The sequence below is a fragment of the Salmo trutta genome, chromosome 13, assembly GCF_901001165.1.
Source record: "Salmo trutta chromosome 13, fSalTru1.1, whole genome shotgun sequence".
Lineage (NCBI taxonomy): Eukaryota > Metazoa > Chordata > Actinopteri > Salmoniformes > Salmonidae > Salmo > Salmo trutta.
This window is the reverse complement of record NC_042969.1, coordinates 27,131,365-27,157,189: the sequence shown is the minus strand read 5'-3', so window position 1 is coordinate 27,157,189 and position 25,825 is coordinate 27,131,365. Positions and strand designations below refer to the sequence as shown.

General features: G+C 42.7%; 1 protein-coding gene across 7 annotated transcripts in view; it reads right to left on the bottom strand.

The window, feature by feature from the left end:
• mbnl3 (muscleblind-like splicing regulator 3) overlaps positions 1 to 25,825 on the bottom strand; it is a 76,015-nt gene that overhangs the window by 16,946 nt on the left and 33,244 nt on the right. For all 7 annotated transcript variants that reach the window (XM_029771669.1, XM_029771672.1, XM_029771673.1 and 4 more), the window contains 4 exons: positions 7,102 to 7,287; positions 6,560 to 6,772; positions 6,181 to 6,414; positions 1,732 to 1,882 (listed from right to left, as the gene is read on the bottom strand). In XM_029771669.1, coding sequence (XP_029627529.1) covers positions 1,732 to 1,882; positions 6,181 to 6,414; positions 6,560 to 6,772; positions 7,102 to 7,287 — 784 coding nt within the window. The remainder of the gene's footprint in view (positions 1 to 1,731; positions 1,883 to 6,180; positions 6,415 to 6,559; positions 6,773 to 7,101; positions 7,288 to 25,825) is intronic.

Here is a 25,825-nt window from a genome sequence, read left to right as displayed (position 1 = left end):
CAGACAGAAGGACAGAGCACACCCAATAAGCTCTATCCCAGACAGAAGGACAGAGCACACCCAATAAGCTCTATCCCAGACAGAAGGACAGAGTACACCCAATAAGCTCTATCCCAGACAGAAGGACAGAGCACACCCAATAAGCTCTATCCCAGACAGAAGGACAGAGTACACCCAATAAGCTCTATCGCAGACAGAAGGACAGAGCACACCCAATAAGCTCTATCCCAGACAGAAGGACAGAGCACACCAAATAAGCTCTGTCCCAGACAAAAGGACAGAGCACACCCAATAAGCTCTATCCCAGACAGAAGGACAGAGCACACCCAATAAGCTCTATCCCAGACAGAAGGACAGAGCACACCCAATAAGCTCTATCCCAGACAGAAGGACAGAGCACACCCAATAAGCTCTATCCCAGACAGAAGGACAGAGCACACCCAATAAGCTCTATCCCAGACAGAAGGACAGAGCACACCCAATAAGCTCTATCCCAGACAGAAGGACAGAGTACACCCAATAAGCTCTATCCCAGACAGAAGGACAGAGCACACCCAATAAGCTCTATCCCAGACAGAAGGACAGAGTACACCCAATAAGCTCTATCGCAGACAGAAGGACAGAGCACACCCAATAAGCTCTATCCCAGACAGAAGGACAGAGCACACCAAATAAGCTCTGTCCCAGACAAAAGGACAGAGCACACCCAATAAGCTCTATCCCAGACAGAAGGACAGAGCACACCCAATAAGCTCTATCCCAGACAGAAGGACAGAGCACACCCAATAAGCTCTATCCCAGACAGAAGGACAGAGCACACCCAATAAGCTCTATCCCAGACAGAAGGACAGAGTACACCCAATAAGCTCTATCGCAGACAGAAGGACAGAGCACACCCAATAAGCTCTATCCCAGACAGAAGGACAGAGCACACCAAATAAGCTCTGTCCCAGACAAAAGGACAGAGCACACCCAATAAGCTCTATCCCAGACAGAAGGACAGAGCACACCCAATAAGCTCTATCCCAGACAGAAGGACAGAGCACACCCAATAAGCTCTATCCCAGACAGAAGGACAGAGTACACCCAATAAGCTCTATCACAGACAGCACATTGTATACACAGCACAGAAAGAGAGTTCCTCAATACTCACAAGGAACCCGCTTTCTTCTCTCATGTCCCTGCAATATATTCTATACCATAACACATCCCCCTATATCAAATAGACATCCACTGGTATGTGTATCAGTACTCCTGAGTAATATGTTCATAGTAATGTGTTGTAGTACTAATGTTTGACATAGTAATATGTTCATAGTAATATGCTGTAGTACTAATGTTTGACATAGTAATATGTTTCTGTTGTGTAATTTCTTCTGGCTGTTTCCATGTGCAGTCCTTATTTAGACCGTTGGCAGTTAACTTGACACCCAGATGACAGTACAGTGTGAAGCTGCCATATTAGTCTGTCTGGCCTAGCTAGCCCTGCCCTGTGTCAGTCTGTCTGGCCTAGCTAGCCCTGCCCTGTGTCAGTCTGTCTGGCCTAGCTAGCCCTGCCCTGTGTCAGTCTGTCTGGCCTAGCTAGCCCTGCCCTGTACAATTAGTTCACCTCATCTAAACCAGACTCAGGATAGATAAGTTCACCAAACTTAATTGAATGAATAACTCAGTCTACTTACTTTTTAAAAGTAAAGCCAAATTATTCTATTTGACAGAGTAGACTAGACTCACCAGGGTGGATAAAGGCTGGCTGCTGCAGCTGCATGTTAGCCAGGGCCTGCTGGTAGTGGAACATGCTGGGGTTGAACACAGCACCACCCCCGTTACTCTTCTCTAAGGTGGGCCTCTTTGGTAGCTGTTGCATTGCCCCATGGGGCATGGCCTGGGGAAGTAGAAAAAGGGGGGAGACAGAGAGAGACAGAGAAAGAGACAGAGAAAGAGTCAGCATTTGGGCTCAGAAATGGTGCAAGTACAATGCATCTACAGTTGAAGTCGGAAGTTTACATACACTTAGGTTGGAGTCATTAAAACTCCTTTTCAACCACTCCACACATTTCTTGTTAACAAACTATAGTTTTGGCTTTGTGCATCTGCTTTGTGCATGACAAGTAATTTTTCCAACAATTGTTTACAGACAGATTATTTCACTTATAATTCACTGTATCACAATTCCAGTGGGTCAGAAGTTTACATACACTAGGTTAACTGTGCCTTTAAACATCTTGGAAAATTACAGAAAATGATGTCATGGCTTTAGAAGCTTCTGATCGGCTGGTTCATCCTTGGGAGCAATTTCCAAATGCCTGAAGGTACCACGTTTATCTGTACAAACAATAGTACGCAAGTATAAACACCATGGGACCACGCAGCCGTCATACCGCTCAGGAAGGAAACGTGTTCTGTCTCCTAGAGATGAACGTACTTTGGTGCGAAAAGTGCAAAGGGCCTTGTGAAGATACTGGAGGAAACAGGTACAAAAGTATCTATATCCACAGTAAAACGAGTCCTATATCAACATAACCTGAAAGGCCACTCAGCAAGGAAGAAGCCACTGCTCCAAAACCGCCATAAAAAAGCCAGACTATGGTTTGCAACTGCATATGGGGACAAAGATCGTACTTTTTGGAGAAATGTCCTCTGGTCTGATGAAACAAAAAGAGAACTGTTTGGCCATAATGACCATCGTTATGTTTGGAGGAGAAAGGGGGACGCTCGCAAGCCGAAGAACACCATCCCAACCGTGAAGCACGGGGGTTGGCAGCATCATGTTGTGGTGGTGCTTTGCTGCAGGAGGGACTGGTGCACTTCACAAAATAGATGGCATCATGAGGAGGAAAATTCTATGGATATATTGAAGCAACATCTCAAGACATCAGTCAGGAAGTTAAAAGCTTGGTCGCAAATGGGTCTTCCAAATGGACAATGACCCCAAGCATACTTCCAAAGTTGTGGCAAAATGGCTTAACGACAACAAAGTCAAGGTATTGGAGTGGCCATCACAAAGCCTTGACCTCAATCCTATAGACAATTTGTGGGCAGAACTGAAAATGTGTGTGCGAGCAAGGAGGCCTATAAACCTGACTCAGTTACAACAGCTCTATCAGGGGGATTGGGCCAAAATTCACCCAACTTATTGTGGGAAGCATGTGGAAGGCTACCTGAAACGTTTGTCCCAAGTTAAACAATTTAAAGGCAATGCTACCAAATACTAACTGAGTGTATGTAAACTTCTGACCCACAGGAAATGTGATGAAAGAAATAAAATCTGAAATAAATCATTCTCTCTACTATTATTCTGATTTTTCACATTCTTCAAATAAAGAGGTGATCCTAACTGACCTAAGACAGGGAATTTGTACTAGGATTAAATGTCAGGAATTGTGAAAAACTGAGTTTAAATGTATTTGGCTAAGCTGTATGTAAACTTCCGACTTCAACTGTATGTACTTTGAATTACATAAAAACCTTACCTGTCAAACTACTCTGAAACAGCCTACTACCCTAACATGAAATCCCTTCTGAGGGTTGAACAGCATCACTGCTCTTGCTGGTAGTTCCCCACCTATAGAGGATGCTACTGTATCAGAAATCCCTCAGGCCAACCATAGCAAAACAGGACTGTCAGTCTAGAATCAATTTTCTGATGGAAAATGTGACGCAACATCGGACAGAAATGGAAGAAACACTTACACACATAAAAGTGAAATCAGAAAAGATAGTGATAAAAAGGTAAAAATACCATAGGCTGGGGAGGGGTTAGCACAACAAGCAGTGAGCACACGATGACAGCCAACCAATGAGGATCAAGCAAATGACACAGACAGTAAACCAGTGGAGAAAGGGGTGAGGTGAGGTAGAGAGAGAGGTAGAGAGAGAGAGAGAGAGAGAGAGAGAGAGAGAGGTAGAGAGAGAGAGGTAGAGAGAGAGAGAGAGAGGTAGAGAGAGAGAGAGAGAAAGAGAGAGAGAGGTAGAGAGAGAGAGAGAGAGAGGTAGAGAGAGAGAGAGAGAGAGAGAGAGAGAGAGAGAGAGAGAGAGAGAGAGAGGTAGAGAGAGAGAGAGAGAGAGAGGTGTGATGCATAATGGGAATAGATGAAGATGAAGTTGAAGGAAACAACCCACAGAGAAGCAAAAACATGAAGCATTACTAAGGAGAATGATGATATAACCTGAGCGGAGTGAAGCCTGACAAACAATCAACCCCTAAAAGCAGACCAGAGGACCAACAAATGCAGATGAACAAGAAAAAATGCCCAAAATGCTTTAGAAAATCTATATTTTCCTTCCCTCTCCACATCTTTCTTTGTCTCACTCCTTCCCTCCCACTCTCTCTATTGTGTTTTTATACACCTGCAATGCAGACAGTCTGTTTGCTGTTGTTCATCCTGTCAGATTCTCCTCCTGTTGCCTCCTTATATCACAGAAGATACAAAGGCCCAGAGGGTTCTGGTCAAAAGTAGTGCACTATATAGGAAATAGGGTGCCATTTGGGATGCATCCCCAGCCTCAAACAAGCCAGCCTTCAGCAAAAACACTTCTCACACACTATACAGCAAGAAAATACATCCTTTCATCTCTGGTGGGTAATGTGCTAGTGGTGTGCTGCCCTTATCCTACATAGCAACAGTAAATATATACCCAACTGCAGAACATTTTAAACACGTGAAATATAAACTCAGTCTCTGCAGATTACAAAGAACCAATGCAGACCAAAGATGCGTCTGAAATTCGAATAAAATTAAATCAAACTTTATTTGTCACATGCGCCGAATACAACAAGTGTAGACCTTACCGTGAAATGCTTACTTACAAGCCCTTAACCAACAGTGCAGTTCAAGAAATAGTTAAAAAAATATTTACCAAATAAACTAAAGTAAAAAATTATTTAAAAAGTAACACAACAAAATAACAATAACGAGGCTATATACAGGGGTTACAGGTACCGAGTCAATGTGGGGGTAGAAGGTTAGTCGAGGTACATGTAGGTTGGGGTGAAGTGACTATGCATAGATAATAAACAGCGAGGGGGGGGTTAATGTAAATAGTCCGGGTGGCCATTTGATTAATTGTTCAGCAGTTTTATGGCTTGGTGGTAGAAGCAGTTAAGGAGCCTTTTGGTCCTAGACTTGGCGCTCCAGTACCGCTTGCTGTGCGGTAGCAGAGAGACCAGTCTATGACTTGGGTGACTGGAGTTTTGACAATTTTTGTGGCTTTCCTCTGACACTGCCTAGTATACAGGTCCTGGATGGCAGGAAGCTTGGCCGCAGTGATGGGGGGGGGGGGGGGGGGGGGGGGGGTGTTGTAATGCCCTCTTCACGACTGTCTTGGTGTTGGTGATGTGGACACCAAGGAACTTGAAACTCTTGACCCGCTCCACTCCAAGCACTTCATGGCTACCGACGTGAGTGCTACATGGCGGTAATCATTTAAGCAGGTTACCTTAGCTTCCTTGGGCACAGGGACTATGGTGGTCTGCTTGAAACATGTAAGTATTACAGACTCGATCAGGGAGAGGTTGAAAATGTCAGTGAAGACACTTGCCAGTTGGTGCGTGCATGCTTTGAGTACACGCCCTGGTAATCCTTCTGGCCCCGTGGCCTTGTGAATATTGACGTGTTTAAGGCCTTCCTCACATCGGCTACCGAGAGCGTTATCACGTAGTCGTTCGGAACAGCTGGTGCTCTCATGCATGCTTCAGTGTTGCTTGCCTCGAAGCGAACATAAAAGGCATTTAGCTCGTCTGGTAGGCTCGCGTCACTGGGCAGCTTGTGGCTGGGTTTCCCTTTGTAGTCCGTAATAGTTTCAAGCCCTGCCACATCAGAGCCGGTGTCGTAGGATTCAATCTTAATCCTGTACTGACGCTTTGCCTGTTTGATGGTTTGTCTGAGGGCGTAACGGGATTTCTTATAAGCGTCCGGATTAGTGTCCCGCTCTTTGAAAGCGGCAGCTCTAGCCTTTAGCTAGCGCTGCCTATTTAAAAATAAGATGGAGAACAAGATATAGGACGAAAAATACCAGAGTTTTGGCTCAGGTACAGCCGACTAGCAGTAGCTAACGCTACATACAAAAAACCCCACAAAAAACACTTAAAGTCAAAGTATTGATATAATATTGACCAAAATAATATTGCGATATGCAACTGTATCAATATTTAACCCATCACTAGTGTTTACCATGACTCACCATGGTGTTGGCTGTTTGGCTGGCCTGGTGCTGGGCGGCCTTAATCCTTGCCTGTAGGTGGGCAGGGGGGTGGAAGTACTTGCACTTGTCCCTGGAGCAGCGGCCCTTGATGTAGTCCATACAGACGATGACTGAGTTTTCACTGCCGTCCACCATGGCTGCCTCCATGGGGTGGGCGTAGCGGCAGTCGCCCTCGCCCCGCGTGCAGTTACCCCTCTGGAACTCACGACATACCTGGGTGGTGTTAGGGTTGGGGGGGGGGCACAGTCAGAGAAGGAGTTCGGACCACAGAACAAGAATGATTATATTATATTCTATCATTCTATTTCTCTGCTACAGACTGGGCTACGGCAAAGACACAAACACACACAACACATACCTCCAGCTTGTCTGTGCGCATGTGTTTCTGCTGGGAGCTGCTGTTGCCCATGACCTGGAGGCCGGTGGGGCTCCCTGGGACCAGCAGGGGGGCCTGGTGTAGCAGCTCAGGCATCAGGCCCATCCCTGGACCCATGTGGCTCAGATACGGGCTGAACGCCATACTGGGACTGGTGGCCAGGGACGACATACTGGGAGTCATAGGGAACGTAGTCTGAGAGAGAAGGAGAGGTGGAGAGAGGGAGGAAATGAGGGGAGATCAGAGAGAGAAACAGCCTGTGAACAGCTATGGTTCAAACTGTAGATAAATGGAGAAATGTAACTGTGTAAATCGAATGTGTTGACTAAATAATGAGGATGGTTTGGTGTAGGCTACATACTATGGACTATACATGAAGTACTCACTGTGTAGCGTGGGCTACATACTATGGACTATACATGAAGTACTCACTGTGTAGTGTGGGCTACATACTATGGACTATACATGAAGTACTCACTGTGTAGTGTGGGCTACATACTATGGACTATACATGAAGTACTCACTGTGTAGTGTGGGCTATTCACTATGGGCTGCAACTGGGCTCCTGGCAGCATGAACTGCATCTGTTGGGCCAACATGGCCGCTGCTGTCTTCTGCTGAATCAGGTTGTTTCTCCCGTTGATCTCCAGCTGGGTCTTGAGGTGGGGAGGGGGGTGCAGGTACTTACAGTTGTCACGCGTGCAGCGTCCCTGGGGAGGGGGAGAGAAGAGAGAGCGGCTGAGTTGTGGTGCATCGTAGCTGATGAATTGCGGCATCTCTTAGCTATTTAGATTTAGGAGAGATGAACCGGAGTGACAGGAAGATGAGAGTAATGTCATTGGGAGATCAATCACTCTAGGGTTCCCCTGACAGGACAGCCATAAAGACAACAAGATGGAGACCTCCATGTCATTTAGGAGGAAAAGCTGTTCAAGCTCTATCACTTGGGGTACGTCCCAAATGGCACCCTATTCTCTATGCAGGCAGTGATAGTAAGTCATAAGAGACAGTACATGCAAGGTAATTAACACCAACATAGAACTTCATTTGGAGTGTTTTATTTTGTAATATATGCCAAACTGGGGTTATCAAGGACATTGAGAGCAAAAAGTGCAGGGAATGAAATTACTGTTTAATTGTAGCTCTTAATTGACATAGTACTATCTCTGAACCAAATTAAAATGTTAGTAATAATTACACTATGTACCCAGAAGTCCAAGGAAAACATTTTTTTAAATTGACAAATTAAGTGCTATTGAAATAGTGCCTGTTGTGTGTCTGCCAGGTTTCACTATTTTCACCTTTGCACAGTTATGTTCGTGGTACCACGCTGACAAAGGGTAAACTCAGGGGAATAGGGTGTCCTAATTGACACCCTATTCCCTAAGTAGTGCACTACTTTTGACCAGAGCTCTATGCATGCAATTTGGAACAGATCCAGGGTACAGAAAACACATGCTACAATCTCACCCTGGTCCTAAATCAGGCCAGGCCTTATAGCCATATACCCAGTGCAGATATCAAATCTTAACTTGATCACTCTTTTGTCGCAGAGAATTTTCCTGCTGTGTCAGGAAAATGTGTGATTCCCTGAAAATCAGCAGTTCTCTTTCTCTCCATGCAGAGGCAGTCAAGTCATTGGGATCAGGGCTTAAGAACATACAGCTGGCGGGTTATACACTCCATCGGCAGGACAGAACAGCAGCCTCTGGTAAGACACGGGGCGGGGGCCTATGCATATATGTGAACAGCTGGGGCACAATATCTAAGGAAGTCTCAAGGTTTTTCCTCGCCTGAGGTAGAGTATCTCATGATAAGCTGTAGACCACACTATCTACCTAGAGAGTTTTCAACTATATTTTTCGTAATTGTCTACATACCACCACAGACCGATGCTGGCACTAAAACCGCGCTCAATGAGCTGTATACTGCCATAAGCAAACAGGAAAACGCTCATCCAGAGGTGGCGCTCCTAGTTCCCGGGAACTTTAATGTTTTACCTAATTTCTACCAGCATGTTAAATGTGCAACCAGAGGGGGAAAAAAATCTAGTCCACCTTTAATACACATACAGAGATGCGTACAAAGCTCTCCCTCGCCCTCCATTTGGCAAATCTGACCATAATTCTATCCTCCTGATTCCTGCTTACAAGCAAAATTTGAAGCAGGAAGCACAAGTAACTCGGTCAATAAATTACTGGACTGCCTTGGTAGCACAGACTGGAATATGTTCCGGGATTCTTCTGATGGCATTGAGAAGTACACCACATCAGTCACTGGATTTATCAATAAGTGCATTGAGGAAGCCATCCCCACAGTGACTGTACGTGCATACCCTAACCAGAAGCCATGAATTACAGGCAACATTCGCACTGAGCTAAAGGGTAGAGCTGCCGCTTTCAAATAGATGGACTCTAACCCTTAAGCTTATAAGAAATCATGCTATGCCCTCCAACGAACTATCAAACAGGCAAAGCGTCAATACAGGATTAAGATCGAATCACACTACACCGGCTCCGAAGCTTGTCGGATGAGGCAGGGCTTGCAAACTATTACAGACTACAAAGGGAAGCACAGCTGAGAGCTGCCCAGTGACACGAGCCTACCAGACAAGCTAAATAACTTTGTGTTCGCTTCGAGGCAAGTAACACTGAAACATGCATGAGAGCATCAGCTGATTACGGACGACTGTGTGATCACGCTCTCCGCAGCCGATGTGAGTTAAGACCTTCAAACAGGTCAACATTCACAAGGCCGCAGGGCCAGATGGATTACCAGGACGTGTACTCCGAGCATGCGCTGACCAACTGGCAAGTGTCTTCACTGACATTTTCAACCTGTCCCTGACCGAGTCTGTAATACCAACATGTTTCAAGCAGACCACCATAGTCCCTGTGCCCAAGAACACTGAGGTAACCTGCCTAAATGACTGTAGCACTCACATCTGTAGACATGAAGTGAAAGGCTGGTCATGGCTCACATCAACACCATTATCTCAGAAACCCTAGACCCACTCCAATTTGCATCACTAAGCTAAGGACCCTGGGACTAAACACCTCCCTCTGCAACTGGATCCTGGACTTCCTGACGGGCCGCCCCAGGTGGTAAGGGTAGGTAACAACACATCCGCCACGCCGATCCTCAACACGGGGGCCCCTCAGGGGTGCGTGCTCAGCCTCCTCCTGTACTCCTTGTTCACTGGACTGCACAGCCAGGCACAACTCCAACACCATCATTAAGTTTGCCGATGACACAACAGTGTCATCAGCCTGGTCAACAATGAGACAGCCTATAGGGAGGAGGTCAGAGACCTGACCATGTGGTGCAAGGACAACAACCTCTCCCTCAATGTGATCCAGACAAAGAAGATGATTGTGGACTACAGGAAAAGGAGGACCGAGCACGACCCCATTCTCATCGACAGGGCTGTAGTGGAGCAGGTTGAGAGCCTTGGTGTCCACATCCCCAACAAACTAACATCGTCCAAGCACACCAAGACAGTCGTGAAGAGGGCACGACAAAACCTATTTTTATTTTTTATTTTATTTTTTACTTATCTATTTTTTACACTTATTTTTCTTAAAACTGCATTGTTGGTTAAGGGCTTGTAAGTAAGCATTTCACTGATGTATTCGGCGCATGTGACAAATCAAATTTGATATGATTTGATGTTTATGCATTTGAGCCTATCCAAAGAAGATTTAGTTGAGCTAAGTCTTTGATATGTAAACGAACAGTGTATTCTTTTTACTTCTTGAAAATGATTAACTTGTGGGTCTAATGGGCTCCCAAGTGGCACAGCGGTCTAAGACACTGCCTCTCAGTGCTAGAGGGGTCACTACAGACACCCTGGTTCGAATCCAGGCTGTATCACAACTGGTCGAGATTGGGAGTCTTATCGCACAATTAGTCCAGCGTCATCCGTGGTTGGCCTGTGTAGGCCGTCATTGTAAATAAGAACTTGTTCTTAACTGACTTGCCTAGTTAAATAAAAACAAATATTTAAAAAAATGTGGGCTCAGGCTGGTCACTAGATCGCCCAGCACTCATGAGGCTCTGAGATGGAGTGCGCTGCTTAGACCACTGCGCTATGGCAATTCACAATGCTCTTGCAAGCACTAAGAAAACTATGAATTAGGTAAGAGGGTGATGATGTGGTAGGCACAGTTTGTCCCATGAATTAATCACAAAAATTGAGGATGAGATGATAAACTACGAAACAAACATTCTGGATAATATAGAGAATCGGGAACAATTTATTGATCAGCATTATGATATGCTTGAAAAAGAAACGGATACATCGAAGCGAACAAGAAAATACCTTTCCTCGAGTTCTGCGAGCGAAACGTCTAAAATTCCAAACTTAACATTGGAGGGGTACGTTTTTATAACCATCTCCAGAAGATAGAGCATTGCTTATGAGCAAGCAGTTAAAAAAACGGGATCTATTGTCTGGGCTACTGGGGGAGGTTGAGGCCTTAAAAACAGGAATGGATTACAGTAATAATATGATGGAAGAAATACGAGCGGAAAATAAGATATTGAAAACTACCCTGGACTCCCTAAAAGACACTACAGAGAGGCTATGGTATGATAATAAAACAATGAAAGCCGAATTACCTGATCTAAAGTGCAGAAGTATGAGAAATAATATTGTTATAATGGGAATAAGGGAGGATGAAAACGAAAACTATCAGTCAATGAAGGAAAAAGTCAAGGTGTTCATGAAACGTAATCTCAAGATGACGGACGAACAGGTGGAAACAATTGATTTTCAAAGAGCTCACCGTTTTGGTGGCAGAGCAGAGGGAAGGCCACGTCCGATCGTAGCTATGCTAACCCACTACAAAATGAAAATTGCCTTGTTACAACAGGGTAGGGAATTGAAGAACACCCCATTCTCTATTAATGAACAATTTCCTCATGAAATAGTGGAGAGACGACGTGCACTGTACCCCACTTTCAAAAGGCTCCGAGTAGAGAAGCAGAATGCTCGTCTAGTGGTCAATACATTATATGTAAATAATCAAATGTTCAAGCACTGGAAGATTACAACGTGGCTGTGAGTATCTTCCTCCTGTTGAAGTGGTCCCCGTTACATATTTGCACCGCATTATAGAGTACAAATATGGATTCATAGATTTTTTACAAAAACCTTTTTTTTGCATGAACAACTTTATTTTTGTTTTTATTCATGCATTATGGAACCGTGGACTATTTGGACTTAAAATAAGGTTGGATTTATGGTAATGCAGAATGGGTATGATGAACTTGTCCTTTTTCTATTAAGGCATTATGGAACTTTGGGCTATATGGACGTAATATCAGATTTTGATTTAGGGGAAGGCGAGAATGGGTAAGGCTGACCGGTTTTTTTCTTTATGATTTTTTTATGTATTTCATTTGAAGACTGTACATTAGAAATACCAAGGTCGTTTTTTTTGTTTAATATGTTATGTCCTAATTGTAGAAGTTGGGTATATTATGACTTAAAAGCTGTTATAAGTGCGGCCCTTGTTCGCCGATGTGAATCAGAATGATTAGCTTTTAAGATACAACTTCATGTGAATAGATGGATTATAGGGCTAGGATAAAGGATTATATAATTATAAACCTGCCCAGGTTCTCTATTGGAATAGGCCTATACAATCCTAAAATAATTGGCATTACCCTTTTACATTTAAAAAATACATCTCAATATAAAAAATGTAAATTATTATTATTGTTCCGATACACACCGGCAAATTGATGGATGAGGTATTGTCAACAGGGTTGTTGTCAGTGTGTGTGGGCTGCTTAACACTGGGATACAGTGATTAAAAGTTAACGGTAGAACTAATACAATAATTGGCTTATGGAAGCACTTCTCTAAGCGAGAGAAAAGTATATTATGTATTTCTATATAAGCTATTTATGCTGTCTTTTATATTCTTGACCCTAATGATATAGGCCTAGGTGTAAAACAGCCAAGGTGATGGAGCAACGACCCTGGAATGAGGGTTGGTTTTACAGGTTTACTCGCTCTGGATTGTCAGTACTGCATGTGTTCTTGGCTGTCGTGCCGAGGCTGTGTCGGAAACGATTATCAGTTGAACTTGAGTATGCCTTCCCATAAGGTAGTGCCCGGGTTTGGCTTGCGGTCGGCTCTGGCACAGCCATGGAACGATACAACAGGATATAATGTGATACCTAAGACACATTTTTACTTGCAGTCATTAGCAGCCGTTAGAATCTATGTTCCTTCTTCCATTTTTTTGTCAGAATACAACAGGATATAAATGAGGACTATATGAAATATGTCTTGCGTGTAATGGACATAAAAAAGGGACTGGTCTTCCGATATATTTAGGTTGTTTTCTCTTTTTAAATTATTATTGTTATTATTATAATTTTTTTTTTACGAACAATTGAATCCAATGAAGTGAGCAGGCTGGGCGGACACGCTTATAGCCTTCCTATGACTTTCAAATATGAGCCTGCATGTATAAGATTGTGCTGTTATTATTTATATTAATATCCATCTATTATTGTTACTAATTTTTTCTGACTCTTCCATGTTATTTGGGGGGCGGTTTTAGTGGGTGGAATATTAGGACAATTGGAGGTTTACAAAGTTGCAGCTACAGTATCCTAAACAGTGCAAATATTATGGTATATGGACACTTAATCACATGGTGCTTTTTAATGGTAAATTTACAAACATTGGTTGTAGTAAGTATAATTTAAACATGGATATCATTATGGTAAGAGGGGAAATAAGTATAGCAAGTTATAATTGCAATGGCTTAGCAGATTATAAAAAAAGATACATTTTTACATGGCTAAAAGATAATATAATATCTATTGTTTACAGGAAACTCATTCTACAAATCTAGATGGGGTTGAGTGGAAAAAGGACTGGGAGGGAGAAATATATTTTTGTCATGGGCAAAGAAACTCAAAAGGGTTGATTATACTAATTAATACACATTTTGATCCGACTGCAAACAGATCGTCAAGGAAGATGGATCCTTTTAAATATGCTATTGGACCAAAAATAGATCTGGCTAATTCATCTATATGGGCCAAATAATGATGATCCACACTTTTTTTTTAAAATATAATAATCTATTGAGCTCACAAGCAACGAAATAATCTATTATTACAGTGGGAGATTATAATACGGTTTTAAGTACCTCATTGGATCGTAAAGGAAATCATTCTACAAACTATCACCCTCAAGCACTTAAGGAGATTACAAAGATCATGGATACATTAGAACTAGTGGATATATGGAGGTTGAAAAACCCTGACCTAGTGAGATATACATGGAGGAGGCTTAATCAAGCTAGCCGTCTTGATTACTTCCTGGTCTCATTCTTGTTGGCATCAAAAGTTTAAAAAAGTATTAATAGGAGACTGAATGCGATCGGACCACCATCTAATTGGCCTCCATATAACTCTTACAGATTTCCATGTGGACGGGGATATTGGAAATGTAATCAAAGCCTATTGGATGATAATTTGCTCTTAACTAAGACAAAATAATTCAGAATTTACTCTTTTTTTTGTACAACATAGGTACAGCAGATCCCCTTATTGTATGGGACACTTTCAAATGTACTTTTAGAGGCCATTCAATACAATACTCATCATTAAAACAAAAGCAGTTTAGGTCAAAAGGGATTAGACTAATAAAGGAAATAGAGGAAGTAACAGTGCAGGTAGATGGTAATGGAAACTGTACTATAGAGGCACAACATAGGTTAGAGGAAAAACTAAAAGAACTGGAGGAACTTACTCAAGAATGATCAAGTGTAATGTATTACAAAAATAAAGCCAATTGGATGGAAAATGGGGGCAAATGAACAACATTTTTCTTGAATCTTCAACACAAAATACCAAAACGAATTTACAGAATCTCGTCACAAAGAGTTATCCATGATTCACCAAATAATATTTTGAAAGAGGAAGCAAAATATTTTAAGCATGTTTTCTTTTCAGTCTCCTCTATTTCCACTGAATGATGTTAAATGTAAGGATTTATTTCATAATAATAATAATAATGTAATATTAACAAATTTACAGAAAGAACAGTGTGAAGGCCAATTTACAGAAGAGGAACTTTGTGAAACAATTCAACATTTTCAGTCTGGAAAAACATGCCAAGAGTGTGCAAAGCTGTCATCAATGCAAAGGGGGGCTACTTTGAAGAATATAAAATACATTTTGATTTATTTAACACTTTTCTGGTTACTACATGATTCCATATGTGTTATTTCATAGTTTTGACGTCTTCACTATTGTTCTACAATGTAGAAAATAGAAAAATAAAGAAAAACCCTGGAATGAGTATGTGTCCAAACTTGACTGGTACTGTACATCTACCCCCTACAAATATGTCAATTTATTATAATCCACATGAAAATTCAGACGAGACGCGCTGTAGCCTGCACGTAACCTAGGTATGGTACTGTATTGCATACAAACACTGCTTCCAGCTGCCCCTTGGTGGCGATTCTAAATATTTCTTCAGCTACTAAAATCCTCCTGCTGCAGGATTATTTTCCTCTTGTGACAAAAAGAGGTCAAATTAAGATCCAACATCTGGTATGTTTGCAGTCTACCAAGTAAGCAGCTTTTCAAAGGACAAACATCTCAAACCATGTGACTAATTGAGGGATGCACACCCACACCATGTTGTGTAGTAGAGAAGGTGAGCAGAGACCAGCAAAGCCACTATGTGTTGTTTTACAGTGTGTTGTTTTACAGGGTCAGCCATAGTAGTACAGTGCCCCTGGAGCAAATTAGGCTTAAGTACCTTTCTCAAGGGCACATCAACCAATTTTTTACCTTGTCAGCTTAGGTATTCAAACCAGCGACCTTTGGGTTAGTGGCTCAACACTAACTGATAAACTACCTGCCACCCATATGCTGGCTCAACAGTCCATATGTAGGTTCCACTACATTGCTTATTTATTTTATTAGGCAAGTCAGTTACAAACAAATTCTTATTTACAATGACGGCCTACCCTGGTCAAACCAGGACAATGCTGGGCCAATTGTTCGCCGCCCCATGGGATTCCCAATCACAGGATTTGAACCAGGGTGTCTTTAGTGACACCTCTAGCACTGAGATGCAGTGCCTTAGACCGCTGCGCCACTCGGGAGCCAAATATACACACACATTTAAATAAATGTGTGTGTATATTACATAGACAATCTTTAGTCTTAACAGGCTGTTATTTAAGCACTTCTCTGAAAATAGGCTTTTACATATTCTAAAATAGAAAATAGATAACCTGCTATGTTGTTTATGAGGGCAATAATTCCGAAAGTCCCTCTTAAAGTGTCAATCAGCAGTTGAAACAATAACGAAGCGTGCGCACCACTCGTTTGGGTAAAAAGCTGAGGGATGGGGCTGGAGAAATGGAACCACTCTCAAATTCATAGACAAAGCTATGGATGCAAGGACTGACATCCATGAATTCTAAATGATCGTTTTAACCATGTTTGAAGGCTATATAATGTTTGTGTACATTTACTTCTTTAATTACAAACATTGGAGTGAAACAAGCTTATATTTTGGGTTCTAATGGGGTACGGCAGTTGAACTAAAATTATGAGGCATTTCTAAGTTATAATCTTCAAGAATCAATGTGTACATTTCATTAATTAAGCTGTCCAAAATGGATAAAGCAACTGCAGATTGCCCCTTTAAAATACTTAAACTCTCATTTCTGGTATCTTTTCAACAAGCCTATATATAACATTATCAATTTATCTTGTTGTAAAATGTAATTCAATGTATTGTAAATGTCATCTGCTGTGCCCTCTCCCTCCCATCTAATAACACTTCATGGGGTGTTGGTGGAGGGGAGGAGAGGAGTTGGAGAAGAGGAGGGGAGGATTGGACGAGGAGGAGGGTGGTTGGTGCAGGAACACTGCAGGTGAAAGCAGAGACTCAGAGGAAGGAAACTGCAGTCCCCATTAAACTCCTGGGCTGGCAGCAGCTGTCCCTCCCTCCCTCCCTCCATCCCTCCCCCTCTCCCTCCCTCCCTCCCTCCCTCCCTCCCTCCCTGCAGATGAGCTGTTAACCCCCTAAATAGGCTCCAGTCATAATCAACCCCCCCCACTAAACCCCCTTTGCCTCGTGGCCTCCCGGCCACTAACCCCCCTCCCCCACCCCTGCCTGCCACCAGCCCTCCTCCACCTCGTGCCCTCCCTGCCAGTAGGGAGGCAGCCAGCAGGGATTGGGACTAGCGAGGTAGTGATGTCACAGAGGGGAGACGGTGATGGTGATGGATGGAGTCGCACTGTGATGAGAACACAGAGGACGTCTGAACGGGAAGTGCTGGTGTGTGTGTCTGTGTGTGAGCGCTGGACTGGTAGGACGCAGCCTGAAGGGTAGGAAGAGGAGAGCCACACTGTCTTTATATACAGCGCATTAGGAAAGTATTCAGACCTCTTGACTTTTTCCACATTATTACGTTACAGCCTTATTCTAAAATATATTAAATCATTTTTTCCCCCTCATCAATGTACACACAATACCCCATAATGACAAAGCAAAAACAGGTTATTATTTTGCTTTATAAATGTAAATCGAGTTATTGTCACGTCCTGACCCTAGTAAGATGTCATTTTCTATAGTAGAGTAGGTCAGGGTGTGACAGGGGGTGTTTTCTATTTCTGTTTAGTTCTAGTTTTCTATTTCTATGTTGGAGTTTTTTGGGATGATCTCCAATTAGAGGCAGGTGGTTTGCGTTGTCTCTAATTGAGATCATATTTAATATATTTTTTTTTTGTAGTGTGTTTGTGGGCAGATGTATTCTGTGTAGTCGTGTTCTGTGTAGTCGTGTTCTGTGTAGTCGTCAGTACCTGACAGAACTGTTAGCCGATCGTTCTCTTTGTTATTTTCTTTAGTGTTCTGAGTTTAATAAACAGTAATTATGAGCACTCAACACGCTGCGCCTTGGTCCCCTCTATACGACAGCTGTTACAAGTATCACATTTACATAAGTATTCAGACCCTTTACTCAGTACTTTGTCGAAGCTCATTTGGCAGTTATTACAGTCTTCTTGGGTATGACGCTACAAGCTTGGCACACATGTATTTGGGGAGTTTCTCCCATTCTTCTCTGCAGATCCTCTCAAGCTCTGTCAGGTTGGTTGGGGAGTGTCGCTGCACAGCTTTTTTTAGGTCTCTCCGGTGATGTTCGATCAGAGCAGGTTTTCATCACGGATCTCTCTGTACTTTGCTACGTTCAACTTTCCCTCAATCTTGACTAGTCTCCAAGTCCCTGCCACTGAAAAACATCTCCACAGCATGATACTGCCACCACCATGCTTCACAGTAGGGATGGTGCCAGGTTTCCTCCAGAAGTGATGCTTGGCATTCAGGCCAAAGAGTTCAATCTTTGTTTCATCAGACCAGAGAATCTTGTTTCTCATGGTCTGAGTGTCCTTTAGGTGCCTTTTGGCTGTCATGCCACTCTACCATAAAGGCCTGATTGGTGGAGTGCTACAGAGATGGTTGTCCTTCTGGAAGTTTCTCCCATCTCCACAGAGGAACTCTAGAGCTCTGTCAGAGTGACTATCGGGTTCTTGGTCACCTCCCTGACCAAGGCCTTTATCCCCCGATTACTCAGTTTAACCGGGTGGCCAGCTCTAGGAAGAGTCGTGGTGGTTCCAAACATCTTCCATTTAAGAATGATGGAGGCCACTGTGTTATTGGGGACCTTCAATGCTGCAGAAATGTTTTGGTATCCTTACCCAGATCTGTGTCTCGACACAATCCTGTCTCGGAGCTCTATGGACAATTGCTTCGGTTTAGTTTTTGCTTTGACATGCACTGTCAACTGTGGGACCTTATATAGACAGGTGTGACTTTCCAAATCATGTCCAAACAATTGAATTTACCACAGGTGGACTCCAATCAAGTTGGTTAAACATCTCAAGGATGATCAATGGAAACTTAATTTCGAGTCTCATAGCAAAGGGTCTGAATACTTATGTAAATAAGGTATTTCTTTATTTTATTTGAACCTGCTTTTGGTTTTTCATTATGGGGTTTTGTGTGTAGATTGATGAGGCATTCTTTTATTAAATACATTTTTGAATAAGGCTGTAACGTAACAAAATGTTGAAAAAGTCAAGGGGTCTGAATACTTTCTGAATGCACTGTATATAACCACCCATGGGGTTGTTCACAGAGCATTATATATATCACCACCCAGGGGGTTGTTCACAGAGCATTATATATATATATCACCACCCAGGGGGTTGTTCACAGAGCATTATATATATATATATATCACCACCCAGGGGGTTGTTCACAGAGCATTATATATATCACCACCCAGGGGGTTGTTCACAGAGCATTATATATATCACCACCCAGGGGGTTGTTCACAGAGCATTATATATATCACCACCCAGGGGGTTGTTCACAGAGCATTATATATATCACCACCCAGGGGGTTGTTCACAGAGCATTATATATATATATCACCACCCAGGGGGTTGTTCACAGAGCATTATATATATCACCACCCAGGGGGTTGTTCACAGAGCATTATATACATCACCACCCAGGGGGTTGTTCACAGAGCATTATATATATATATATATATCACCACCCAGGGGGTTGTTCACAGAGCATTATATATATATCACCACCCAGGGGGTTGTTCACAGAGCATTATATATATCACCACCCAGGGGGTTGTTCACAGAGCATTATATATATCACCACCCATGGGGTTGTTCACAGAGCATTATATACATCACCACCCAGGGGGTTGTTCACAGAGCATTATATATATCACCACCCAGGGGGTTGTTCACAGAGCATTATATATATCACCACCCAGGGGGTTGTTCACAGAGCATTATATATATATATATCACCACCCAGGGGGTTGTTCACAGAGCATTATATATATATCACCACCCAGGGGGTTGTTCACAGAGCATTATATATATATATATATATATCACCACCCAGGGGGTTGTTCACAGAGCATTATATATATATATATATCACCACCCAGGGGGTTGTTCACAGAGCATTATATATATATATATCACCACCCAGGGAGTTGTTCACAGAGCATTATATATATCACCACCCAGGGGGTTGTTCACAGAGCATTATATATATCACCACCCATGGGGTTGTTCACTAAGCATTATATACATCACCACCCAGGGGGTTGTTCACAGAGCATTATATATATATATCACCACCCAGGGGGTTGTTCACAGAGCATTATATATATATATATCACCACCCAGGGGTTGTTCACAGAGCATTATATATATATATATATATATCACCACCCAGGGGGTTGTTCACAGAGCATTATATATATACCACCACCCAGGGGGTTGTTCACAGAGCATTATATATATATATATATATATATCACCACCCAGGGGGTTGTTCACAGAGCATTATATATATCACCACCCAGGGGGTTGTTCACAGAGCATTATATACATCACCACCCATGGGGTTGTTCACAGAGCATTATATACATCACCACCCAGGGGGTTGTTCACAGAGCATTATATATATCACCACCCAGGGGGTTGTTCACAGAGCATTATATATATATCACCACCCAGGGGGTTGTTCACAGAGCATTATATATATCACCACCCAGGGGGTTGTTCACAGAGCATTATATATATCACCACCCAGGGGGTTGTTCACAGAGCATTATATATATATATATATATATATCACCACCCAGGGGGTTGTTCACAGAGCATTATATATATATATATATCTACACCCAGGGGGTTGTTCACAGAGCATTATATACATCACCACCCAGGGGGTTGTTCACAGAGCATTATATATATATATATATCACCGCCCAGGGGGTTGTTCACAGAGCATTATATATATATATCACCACCCAGGGGGTTGTTCACAGAGCATTATATATATATCACCACCCAGGGGGTTGTTCACAGAGCATTATATATATCACCACCCAGGGGGTTGTTCACAGAGCATTATATACATCACCACCCAGGGGGTTGTTCACAGAGCATTATATATATATATATATATATATATATATATATCACCACCCAGGGGGTTGTTCACAGAGCATTATATATATATATATATATATCACCACCCAGGGGGTTGTTCACAGAGCATTATATATATCACCACCCAGGGGGTTGTTCACAGAGCATTATATATATATATCACCACCCAGGGGGTTGTTCACAGAGCATTATATACATCACCACCCAGGGGGTTGTTCACAGAGCATTATATATATCACCACCCAGGGGGTTGTTCACAGAGCATTATATATATCACCACCCAGGGGGTTGTTCACAGAGCATTATATATATCACCACCCAGGGGGTTGTTCACAGAGCATTATATATATCACTGAAAACCATACAGTAAAGGCATACTGTATATAGACAACCACAGTAATACACACACGGAAGCACACACACTAGAGAGGGCAAGCTTTTTTAGGGATGTCAGTAATGACAGCTGATTATTGACTTATTGAAGGCCTTGGACACTGTTGACCATGCCCTGCTGTTGCATAGACTAAAAAAGGTTGGTTTAAGTGTTGATGCATTGGATTGGTTCCAGAACTACCTTTCTGACAGAACACAGTGTGTAGCTCAGGAGGGTATGAAATCTGAGTTTCCAAGGCTTACAAAAGGAGTTCCCCAGGGCTCAATTTTAGGTCTGATCCTTTTTACACTGTACATACATGATATAGGGAAGTCTTCCAACTCTGCAAATCTCCATCTGTATGCTGATGACACAATTATTTATTCTAGCGCATCTAAAGTAAACAGATGGAGTCACTTGCAGATTTTAGCAATAAAAGGCCAGCAAATTGATAGGGTCAACTCCTATAAGTATCTTGGGATTTGGTTAGATGAAAAGCTCAATTTTAAACAGCACATTGATACTCAGGCTGACTGGCTCTCATTCAGGCAAATGAGAAATAAGTGCATTCAAGCTATCTGGAAGGCCAAAGTTAGTTACTTTATTAAGGAGCAGTTCTCTCTCTGTGGGTCTAACCCCAAGAAGTTCTGGAATATGGTTTTAAAGAGCAGTTTTAAACAGTTCTGTAGAATAAACCCTCCTCCTCACAGGGGGTTGTTCACCATGTTCCTTAATGTTGATGATGTGGTTGTTACTGACAAGAAGCACATGGCTGAGTTCTTTAATCACCACCTCATTAAGTCAGGATTCCTATTTGACTCAGCCATGCCTCCTTGCCCGTCCAACATTTCCTTATCTTCCACCCCTTCTAATGTGACTATCCACGATGCTTCTCCCTCTTTTTTCCCTGTCTCGCTACAAAGTTTTTCTCTGCAGGCGGTCACTGAGTCCGAGATGCTAAAGGAGCTCCTTAAACTTGACCACAAAAAAAAACATTTTGGTCAGATGGCTTAGACCCTTTCTTCTTTAAGGTTGCTGCCCCTATCATCGCCAAGCCTATCTGACATTTTTATTTATTTATTTTATTTTTATTTCACTTTTATTTAACCAGGTAGGCTAGTTGAGAACAAGTTCTCATTTGCAACTGCGACCTGGCCAAGATAAAGCATAGCAGTTAGACACATACAACACAGAGATACACATGGAATGAACAAAACATACAGTCAATAATACAGAAGAAAAAAATAAAACAAGAAGTCTATATACAGCATGTGCAAATGAGGTAAAATAAGGGAATTAAGGCAATAAATAGGCCATGGTGGCAAAGTAATTACAGTATGGCAATTAAACACTGGAATGGTAGATGTGCAAAAGATGGAATGTGCAAGTAGAGATACTGGGCTGCAAAGGAGCGGAATAAATAAATAAATACAGTATGGGGATGAGGTAGATAGATGGGCTGTATACAGATGGGCTATGTACAGGTGCAGTGATATGTGAGCTGCTCTGACAGCTGATGCTTAAAGCTAGTGAGGGAGATGGGAATCTCCAGCTTCAGAGATTTTTGCAGTTCATTCCAGTCATTGGCAGCCGAGAACTGTAAGGAAAGGCGACCAAACGAGGAATTGGCTTTGGGGGTGACCAGTGAGATATACCTGCTGGAGTGCGTGCTACAAGTGGGTGCTGCTATGGTGACCAGCGAGCTGAGATAAGGCGGGGCTTTACCTAGCAGAGACTTGTAGATGACCTGTAGCCAGTGGGTTTGGCGACGAGTATAAAGTGAGGGCCAGCCAACGAGAGCATATAGGTCGCAGTGGTGGGTAGTGTATGGGGCTTTGGTGACAAAACGGATGGCACTGTGATAGACTGCATCCAGTTTGTTGAGTAGAGTGTTGGAGGCTATTTTATAGATGACATCGCCGAAGTCGAGGATCGGTAGGATGGTCAGTTTTACGAGGGTATGTTTGGCAGCATGAGTGAAGGATGCTTTGTTGCGAAATAGGAAGCCGATTCTAGATTTCATTTTGGATTGGAGATGCTTAATATGAGTCTGGAAGGAGAGTTTACAGTCTAGCCAGACACCCAGGTATTTGTTGTTATCCATGTATTCTAAGTCAGAGCCGTCCAGAGTAGTGATGCTGGATGGGCGGGCAGGTGCGGGCAATGATCGGTTGAATAGCATGCATTTAGTTTTATTTGCGTTTAAGAGCAGTTGGAGACCACGGAAGGAGTGTTGTATGGCATTGAAGCTCGTCTGAAGGTTAGTTAACACAGTGTCCAAAGAAGGGCCAGAAGTATACAGAATGGTGTCGTCTGCGTAGATGTGGATCAGAGAATCACCAGCAGCAAGAGCGACATTATTGATGTATACAGAGAAGAGAGTCGGCCCAAGAATTGAACCCTGTGGCACCCCCATAGAGACTGCCGAGGTCCGGACAACAGGCCCTCCGATTTGACACACTGAACTCTATCTGAGAAGTAGTTGGTGAACCAGGCGAGGCAATCATTTGAGAAACCAAGGCTGTTGAGTCTGCCAATAAGAATGTGGTGACTGACAGAGTCAAAAGCCTTTTAACCTGTCTCTCCTTTCTGGGGAGGTTCCCATTGCTTGAAAGGCAGCCAAAGTGTTGGAAAAACTTGTCAATAATCAACTCACTGGCTTTCTTGATATCTATAGTATTCTCTTGGGTTTGCAATCTGGTTTCCGCTCAGGTTATGGATGTGTCACTGCAACCTTAAGGTCCTCAATGATGTCACCATTGCCCTTGATTCTAAGCAATGTTGTGCTGCTATTTTTATTGACTTAGCCAAAGCTTTTGATACGGTAGACCATTCCATTCTTGTTGGCCGGCTAAGGAGTATTGGTGTCTCTGAGGGGTCTTTGGCCTGGTTTGCTAACTACCGCTCTCAAAAAGTGCAGAGTATAAATTCAGAACATCTGCTGTCTCAGCCACTGCCTGCCACCAAGGGAATACACCAAGGCTCGATCCTAGGCCCCACGCTCTTCTCAATTTACATCAACAACATAGCTCAGGCAGTAGGAAGCTCTCTCATCCATTTATATGCAGATGATAGTCTTATACTCAGCTGGCCCCTCCCCGGATTTTGTGTTAAATGCTCTACAACAAAGCTTTCTTAGTGTTCAGCAAGCTTTCTCTACAACTCTAAAACAAAGGTCATGTGGTTTGGTAAGAAGAATGCCCCTCTCCCCACCGGTGTGATTACTACCTCTGAGGGTTTAGAGCTTGAGGTAGTCACCTCATACAAGTACTTGGGCTAGATGGTAGACTGTCCTCTCAGCACATATCAAAGCTGCAGGCTAAAGTTAAATCTAGACTTGGTTTCCTCTATCGTTATCACTCTTTCACCCCAGCTGCCAAACTAACCCTGATTCAGATGACCATCCTACCCATGCTAGACTACGGAGACGTGATTTATAGATCGGCAGGTAAGGGTGCTCTCGAGCGGCTAGGTGTTCTTTAGCATTCGGCCATCAGATTTGCCACCAATGCTCCTTATAGGACACATCACTGCACTCTATACTACTCTGTAAACTGGTCATCTCTGTATACCCTCTCACAACTGACAGCTGTGGCTGCTTTGCGTGATGTATTGTTGTCTCTACCGTCTTGCCTTTGTGCTGCTGTCTGTGCCCAATAAAGTTTGTACCATGTTTTGTGCTGCTACCATGTTGTGTTGCTACCATGTTGTTGTTATGTTGTGTTGCTACCATGATGTGTTAAATAAATAAAAAATATAATAAACTTGACCAAGAAACTGAAGTTGAAATTGGGTTTCTATTTCAGGAACAAATCTTGCTTTTCAATGTTAGTCAGAAAATATCTTGTTCAAAGCACTTTTTTTTTAATCAGTGCTGGATTATGGTGATATTGTCTATATGCAGGCCTCAGCAAGTACCTTAAACTCTGGACACAGTGTATCATGGTGCTTTGAGATGTATTACCAATGCTAGATCACTTTCCCATCACTGTGATCTGTGTGCTATGGTGCAATGGACCTCTCCCTCCACCAGGAGGCTAAAGCACTGCTACACTTGTATGTACAAAGCATTGATGGACAACTGCCTTTGTATCTCTGTTCCTTACTGACCAGATCAGTCACTCAATATAGTCTTCATTCACAGTCGCTGCTGTCCTTGTCTGTTCCTAAGGCAAGAACTGAGATGGGAAACAATCTTTTTCTCTTAATACCCTTTCATCCTGGAACATGCTTCAGAAGATTGTAAAGTTAGGGGAGTTAGTGTCCTTGCCTGCTTTTAAGACTGATCGACAACACTGTGTGATAACTGCAGTGGTTTCTAATATTCAATTGTATCTGTAACTTGTGACACTTTGTCTTTTGTGTGCATTTAGTCTTTTTCTGTAATTCTTTTTTTTACCTCAATGGGTTAAATAAAGGTTAAATATTTGTTTAATATCATAACAGTATCAGGTTGGTAAACTAACTAACCTAAACTATGAGGTGATAGAAGACAGCCGACCACTATCTGACCTATTCATGTATTCTCTCATCTCTCTAATGATCCTAGCTCTACCTACTGTACAGTACAACACACAGTGCAGATCTCACCTGCTTACATTTCTGATCTTGCGGAACAAGTAAAAAGAGAGATAGGGGAACACAGAAATACAAGAAGAGAGGGGAAACAGAAAGACAGGAGGAGAGGGAGAAACAGAAAGACAGGAGGAGAGGGGGAAACAGAAAGACAGGAGGAGAGGGAGAAACAGAAAGACAGGAGGAGAGGGGGAAACAGAAAGACAGGAGGAGAGGAGAAACAGAAAGACAGGAGGAGAGGAGAAACAGAA